The sequence below is a fragment of the Musa acuminata genome, chromosome BXJ1-10 (assembly GCF_036884655.1).
Source record: "Musa acuminata AAA Group cultivar baxijiao chromosome BXJ1-10, Cavendish_Baxijiao_AAA, whole genome shotgun sequence".
In the NCBI taxonomy this organism is placed as follows: Eukaryota; Viridiplantae; Streptophyta; class Magnoliopsida; order Zingiberales; family Musaceae; genus Musa; species Musa acuminata.
The window spans coordinates 14138585-14146699 of record NC_088336.1 but is presented as its reverse complement, the minus strand read 5'-3'; the positions used below and the strand labels follow the sequence as shown (position 1 = coordinate 14146699).

The following is an 8115-nucleotide window of genomic DNA, read 5'->3' as shown; positions in this document are numbered from 1 at the left end:
ACATGCTAACTACGATTAGATCTAAGACAATTTCTGCAGCTTTGCTTCGGTGCGTCAATCGCTTCTTCCGGCGAGTTTCCGGCGAACTTCCGTCGATCATCCGATGAACCCTCGGTGATGCTCCTGCGGACTTCCGGCAAACTCCTGGACTTTGCGACGATCCACTTGGCAAGTTCCGACGAGCTTCGCTTGGCAAGCTTCTGGACTTCTCGGATCTGTTCTCGCAGAACCTCCGACGACCGTCCGAACTTCCGTCGAACTCTCGAACTCCCAATGTGATCATGAACTTGACTCCGGCGCAACTCCTGCTGCTTGTCTAACTTTCATCGTAGTTAATCCTGCACACTTATCTCAACACATAGATTAGACAACAAATGATAATTGACTTTATCATCAAAATCCGAGATTCAACACCAAGCACATTGAGATAAAGTACTTGGTGGTTAGAGAAAGAGTCTAGAAACAGCAAGTGTCAATTGAGAACTTGAGCACCACTATGATGATTGCTGATCCATTGACAAAAGCCTTACAGAGTAAAATATTCAAAGAACATGTTCTTAGAATGGGGCTTGTGAGCAAGTCATAAAGGATATGGTGATGCATGTTTATGTGGATGCTATTATTGACATTTTACTTAATTAAAGTTATATGTTTCTACTATCCTATTTATATTTATGTTTATGCATATTATGGTTGAATGTAATAATAGGATTATCTTGACAAGACAAATTACAAGGGTCATTATGGACTATATTAGGAAAGACTAACAATGTTGTGGTACATAGAAGGGAGTATGACATTGATGAAATACAACCGCTATGACTCGCATTGATAGTTGGACTTAATATAGTATTATTGTATTTATTGGACTTATTGGCTTATTTTTAAAACATGGCCATGTATAAAATGCTTTTCAAAATTTCTTGGAATCCAATTAGGTAAAATTATTTTAAAACAAATTTTGTTTTGTTTGTTTTGATTTTGTATCTCTTTTATATCTTATCAATTAATGGGCCAAGTGGGAGAATGTTAGAATACGTGGCCCTTTTATAATTGAATAAGATATATAATAGAATAACTAATTAGGTTCCGTTCAGATATTTTAGCCAATAGACTTGATGGAGGAAATCTTCTGAGATCTCATCGTAGACCCTCTGCTCTCGCCTATAAAAGGACAGGATCTTTAGGGGTTGAGGGTGTGTTAGAGCGTCATAACGTTGTCATAACGTTGACACGTATAGACAGACGCACCTCTCCGTTGAGGGATTCAGTTATTCTCCTCGACTCTCTCCCCAAAACCTTCTCCCCAAATCCATCAATCTGTGGATAGGAAGAGAGGAGAAAGGGTCTACTCTCCTTGCACTCCTTCAGATTGCATGCGATTGGATCAAAGACGATCGGATTAAAGACAGTGCTTGCAGCTATTTTGGATTAAAGACGGTGCTTAGCAGATCAACGGGATCTCTGAACATATGACATCAAAAGGTACGCATCGTATAATTAGATCTATGTATTGATTTCAATCCTAGCATATAGGTTATTTTCGTATTATTGACATAACATAATTACATATCTTTATGCTTACATCCAGCTCTTCAAGCAGCTGGTGGGAGCCGTTTTCGTCACCGTGTGGAACCTCGTGGCCACCACAACCATACTGCTGGCCATCGCCCGGTTCACGCCGCTGCGGATGCCGAATGACCAGCTGCTGATAGGCGACGACGCGGACCACGGGTAGGAGGCCTACGCTCTGTGGGGCGCGGGGAGAGGTTCGACGCGACGCGGCATGTGATAGTGCTGCGGGCTGACGATGCCATCCATTAATGGGATGAGAGAGGCCAACGGAGCCAGAGGAGTCACAATCATAACACGCTTGCCTGCTGCATGTGTTTGTAGAAATGACAGGCACTTCCTGGTTGAGACTTCCGGGTTAAATGACACTTCTCACTTTGTGATAACAAAATAAGACAGTTTCTGAGTTTGTCTGCTGCATGTGTTTGTAGAAATGACAGGCACTTGAATTAAGGAAGGGTTTTGTTTGATTCGTTAAAACTTCCTCTTTAACTGACACTTGTTACTTTGTGACAACAAAGTAAGACAGTTTCTGAGTTTGGGCATCAGAAACAAGTTTTATGACCTGCTTATAGGCTTAAAATGCTACGGTTTCTTTCTTGTATCAACATCCAGAAACTAAGTATGAATAGAGCAAATGACGGATGAAGGAAAGCAATACAAAATAGGGCGAATAGAAAAAAAATAAAAATAAAAACATTTGTGGCTGCTGGGATTCGAGCCCAGGTCTCCACGGCCACAACGTGGAATTCTAACCACTAAACTACAGCCACTTTGATGTTACAGTTTATTTTAATTTTATATTTATTCTAAATGATAGTTCAGAATAAATTATTTACAACAGCACATTAATAATTTAGGTTAAATGTGAAAAGATTATATAATTAATTACTCAGCTCAGCTAATTCTCTCGGTGACGAGATCTTCCCTCTTAAAATCCACATAAATGAAAATGATCAATCAGAACGCAGGTAAAAACAAAGATAACATCTTAAAATCCCTCCCTCACTTTCATTTTTTGATATATATCTATTGACGCATTCTAGTGGTTAGTCTGTTCCTGCACAGATAAATCACCATACAATGTAACAAAAAAAATTGTTTAATTTTTTTTAAAAAAAATTCAATTGATATACGACTTTATCAAGCATGTTGCACGCTTAAATTCAATCAGTATACAAATAATAATGTCGAAAGATTCAAGCATTTGAGAATATGTTAGGCTTGAAACAGAATAATGGGCAGAAAACGAGAGGTAAAAGACCTCGTATCACCGACAAGAATAAGAGTTTAAATAGACAAATGTGTCCCACAAACAACCACACAATCATCTCAGCTTAACAGATTAAGGTGACTGTGTGAGAAGGAATGGTAAGAAAAATAAACTTCAGACCACAACCACAAGACAGTAAAGCCACCCCATGGTGAATTTGCAAGCATCCAGTAGCAGTTACAAACGACCAAATTGAGAATAACTTTCCATACCTTGTCCTGCAAAGAGCATTTCATTAAGCTGCAGAGCATTGACAGGCCTTTGGAAAACCTTTTCCAACTGAATGAACAGGGACAACTCCAAATTCTTCAGAATCTCATCTTTCTTTAGGTGAACTTCTAGGGCACGATACACCATTTTTCCTGCTGCTTGTAGCATTTGGTTGGAAAGCAGAGTCTTCGGCTGTTCGTGTACGTGGGGATCTTGAAAACTTCTGCCTGGAAATTTGAAGATTGGACATGTTATGATTAACCAAGAAAGCAAAACTTAGGAGTGCTGGAAATATTATCCTCCTATATTGAGAGTATCATCGTCGTCTCTTGGGCATTAGAAAATTCAGTTGAAAACTAAAGCAACTTAATTATTCAAGGCAATACGAAAAACCTTGGTCATTATGCCATCCATAGAACACAGAAATGCTAACATAATCAATACTGATCCAAGCAAGCTTGCCTTCGTATGGAAATTGGAACCTGGTCACCTATCTTTCCAGAAGCATCCCTCTTGTCGACAGGATCACCACCCTGTTTCAGTAATAATTTATTTTCAGATAATTGTGGGAGTAAAAAAGCATCAGATGAAGCTACTAAAGGAATATGTAATCAAATTTCATGAGTGCACAACTTACTAAACATTAAAGCCAAAAACAAGAGGTTAGCCATAAAAATGACAAAATTTCAATACACTACCACAAAAATGTTTCAAACATAACCACACATAGGCAACAAAGTAGTAAAACACATCTCAACAAAGTCCTTCCTAACCCTAGATGCTGTTTCAAAAATATGCATCATCAAATGAGGTAATTGGAATAGATTGATAACAATCCACATGAAGGAACAACGAACGTTGTTACTTACACCTTTCATATATCAAATAGTTTTAATATACGATCCACGTGACTAAAGTTGTGCCAAAAGTTGGTGAAATATCTATAATCCCAGCAAGTAAATATTGTTGTTCACTCAGATGAAGCAGAAGCAGCTGATAGTAACTAAATCAGCTAGTATGGTGAACGCATCATGTTCTCATTCAGATAAAGGATTATCATTATTGTTTAAATTATAGCAAACCAAAGACTAATGCAAAATTGTTGTAACTAATCCAGCATATAGATCTGTCTGGAACGGTATGCTGAAATGAGCAACCAAGATATCATAAAATGAGGTGATATATTGCATATATTGGCATAAAAATAAACCACTTTGCCTAGTTTTATGTCTAGCAATTGATGATGGATTGATATAAAAAAATATTTCAAATTTATAATGCATCTTCCAGATCAATAAATGGTGAACATAATTTCAAACATGTCTAAACCAAGAAAGATGTCACATGTTATCTAGCAAACAGGCTTCCACAATTTCAAGAAAAATGGAACACAACTTCCAAGTTACACCAGCAACTATGGACCAGGAAAAAAATGGTGAGAAGTTGTCAAAGTTTTTGACAATGTGATCATCTTGTGCTGATGATCACATTGTAATCATGGATTGCTGTACTGAGGCATACCAGTCAGCATGCCTGATAGAATACCATAATCTTGTGCTGGTGCCGAGAGTATGCCAACACAAACCTTGACAATGTGACCATCTTGTATTGCTTGGCACAGGGCCCATGGTATCACAGGTCAATCAGCATGCTTTGGCCTGCCCAAGTTCTGAAACACTATTGGTGGACAACACAACAATCCTTGAGAGTCTATAATTATTTAGCAAACGAATCATGTTATTGTAGTTCAAGTAAAAGTAGGCTGTCACCACTAGTTAATCTCATGCATAGCTATCAGAAGCATTCATCTAAGGTATCAGAACAAATATTGTATTAACATCAAGAAGTCATTAGTTTCACTACCCATTTTTCTTGTATTAACAATAGTTTGGAATACATATTCTTAATAGCATTAACATACATGATACACATAACATTCCAAAGCTCATTTAAATCTCAGGTAAACCTGTCCTATGATTTTTTTCAAGCCCACAAACCACGTTGAAGTCCTTCATTTTATGTGAAACAGTTTTGTCACATGTAACAGTTCTTGGAATACTCAATTCCTTTGAAGTATTTGCTCAATCCAGTTTCTCTCGGACTTTCAAGGCATGATCTACAAGTTAATATAGATTATGCACCTATGAACATATCAATGTTAGATAAAATTACAATGTGTTATTTCTTACTCATCCAATAATACACTAACGATGAAATCGAATGAGCCAGTTAACAAAGTTAACTCTTTATGTGCCAAGAAATTTCATACCTCAAATGGGTACATTAGTCACTTAATTTACCATATTTTTTTTCATATTCCTATAAAATATACTTTTACCCATTCTTTTTACTCCAAAACAGTGTCCTCCACATCATTGTAATCATGCATGGTCATATTGCATCACAAAGCACCATTCTAGCTTAGAACACAACTTATGTCTTGAGTTACACCTACATCATGTCTACATAACCTGGAATTCTGTTAGTCTACACCAACAAAACAAAATATCTGTTTTGGTATATGCGAGTCTTAAAGACATCACAGAAACAGGATCATCTCAATATTGAAAAGAGTAAGCTACCCTACTACTACAAGATGCATAATTCAATATTGAACAATTTGAGCTATTTTTTTTCACCAAGCGAGTGGAGGAATACAACAAGTTTATGATGTTCTTACTTCAACAAATGATGCTAAAATCCCCTCATCTGCTTGAACTTTTGGTTCAGCCAGAGGCTGTTCCTTGTCTTTCTCATTAATCAATCTCCCCACGAGACCCATCTTCCTTTTTTTCCTGCTCAATGTCCACACTTTCTTATCCCGGACCTTCCACATAATTCCCTTCCTAAAGATGACCTTCTCTGACTTCCACCCCGGGCAGCTGGTATCAATTACCGTCACATCCGTCCTCGAGTACGCCGACAAGTCCAAGTCCACCGGACTACCGGCCGTGCCCCGCTTTCTCCGCAGCTTTGACCGGCTCTTCTTGGCCTCGGCCACACTGTTGTCCGCGCTGGAGGGCGGAGACGTCGCCGGAAGGGAACGGCAGCCGTCAATGCTGGCGGAAGCCGAGGGTACGCAGACCTTAGGGTTGGGCTGCTTTCGGGAGCTCTTCTTGGCCTTGAGGGCCCGGACCACGGGCGGTCCTCCCATAACAAAGAGCTCCGCGAGGACACCGCCCACGAGATCGAAGAGCCGCTGCTTCCCATCAGTAGAAGCGCCCGGGGGCGGAGGCGGTTGCAGATGTTTTTTCCGGCGGCGTGGATTGGCGAGAGGCTCTGGAGGCGGCGGATCGGAGAGTACTTCCTCGGGGGGAGGCGGAGGAGGAGGAGGAGGAGGAGGAGGAGGAGAGTTAGGGCTAGGGTTGGAAGCAGAATCAGGGGAGAGGAAGTGGTCGAGGTGGAGGTGGGCGGGGACGGAGAAGCCCCTGGAGCTGTGGAGGCGTTCGAGCCAATTGGAAGTCGACTTGGTGTTGGAGGTGGAAGTGGAGATCGAGAAGAGCATTTTGCTGGTAAAGGAGAAAAATAGAGGGATCTTTATAAACTCGCCAACCTAAAGATGCAGAGAATGAGAAAGAGATGGGAACGAGGGGTGTGATTAGAAGCTTTGATACAGTGGAAAAGACTCTGTTTGGTAGAGAAGAGGAAAAAGCAAGGATTATCGCTGACATGAACACACCGCTCGCGTACACGTGCTTTGCACATGTTTACTTGAAAGATGTAATATTAATTTCATTAAAATAATATTTAAACAAAGTATTATTACATAACAAAATTAAAAAACTTACCTGCTAATATGAACATACATAAATTATGGTGAAAATGAAAAAAATCCGAGAGATTAATATGTAAAATGCCAAAAGTGTCAAAAGTAATAGAAAGACTATTACGCAATCAAGAGTGATTATAGGAATTAATATGCAAAACCCCTGGATAACTATTAGGGCTTACTGGAGGGGAAGGACATCAACCATTAAACTATGGCGGATTCTACTCATCAGCTGTTCTCCGCTCGCCAATTCTAAACGTCTTTCTTCTTGCATGTTTCGCTCGCTTAAAGCCTTTGCTTCTATTTCTTCTTCTTTCGCTTCTTGTACTTGCTTTGTTTCGTTTGTTGCCCATAAAAAATACGGTCCCCTTTGACTCGTCCATAGCCCCAGAGAGTCCTCCACGAAGAATTAAAGAGTAGATTATGAAAAAAAAAATTATTTATTAAAATAATAAATAATTTATACAAGTTTTGAGAAAAGAAATTTCAATCAATCATTTAAATCATGAAAAAAAAATTTAATACGGTCCTCTTCGATCCTCACATCATTGATTAAAGATATAAGAAAGCAAAGATGTTATTTCGTATTTACCTCGATCTTATATTATGCTTTTATAAGATTGGAGCTTTGTCAAGGATTTTAATCTTGAATCGATATAATTAAAATATCTTATAAGCGTGAGGTTTTGGAAGGGAATCTACTAGTTGATCAAAAGTATATACGTAAAAAATACATAGTTGATATTTGACAACTTGATCTTTTACGAAGTGGAAGTCGATGACAATATGTTTCATGTGTGAGTGGAACACTAGATTAGTGTATAGGTAAGTAACACCAATTGAGTGAATTTAGAAGTGATGTCAAAGTTTTTGTAATAGATTGGTGGCCTAGTTGAGTTCTACAATAGTGGTAGTAATGACTCAGTATTCAATTTTAATGATGGATCTTGCGATTGTTTTTTGTTTCTTGAAACTATAATTGATTGGATGTGCTCAAAAGAAGACAATATAGGTTGATGTAGATGTTATATTATTAATGTTGCTTGTCTAATTACCATTAATGAAGGCATAGAGATGAAGTGGTGAGAGTTTACAAAGAAAAAGTCCATGATTGAGAGTCCCTTTTAGAAAAAGTCCATGAAAAAGTCCATTAATGTTGCTTGTCTAATTACCATTAATGAAGGCATAGAGATGAAGTGGTGAGAGTTTACAAATATAAATTATGATAATTTATTGATTATAAATGAGATGTCTAGACGTGTGAGAGATAAATAATGTAAGAAGCCAAGTA

General features: G+C 38.5%; 1 protein-coding gene and 1 non-coding gene across 3 annotated transcripts; both read right to left on the bottom strand.

Annotated features, from left to right (window-relative positions):
* Positions 1-2273: 2273 nt before the first annotated feature.
* TRNAH-GUG (transfer RNA histidin (anticodon GUG)) lies at positions 2274-2345 on the bottom strand. The gene has a single exon. It is a non-coding gene; the product is annotated as a tRNA-His (tRNA).
* Positions 2346-2842: 497 nt separating this feature from the next.
* LOC103999854 (uncharacterized) lies at positions 2843-6682 on the bottom strand. 2 transcript variants are annotated; one of them, XM_009421732.3, is made up of 3 exons: positions 5736-6681; positions 3518-3588; positions 2843-3282 (listed from the first exon to the last, which is right to left on the bottom strand). In XM_009421732.3, the coding sequence occupies exons 1-3, from the start codon at positions 6558-6560 to the stop codon at positions 3162-3164; spliced, it is 1017 nt and encodes a 338-aa protein (XP_009420007.2). In that variant the 5' UTR covers positions 6561-6681; the 3' UTR covers positions 2843-3161. The 2 variants fall into 2 exon arrangements, with proteins under 2 accessions (XP_009420007.2, XP_009420008.2); XM_009421733.3 differs by having other exon boundaries at positions 3146-3282; positions 3449-3588; positions 5736-6682.
* Between the last annotated feature and the right edge of the window lie 1433 nt (positions 6683-8115).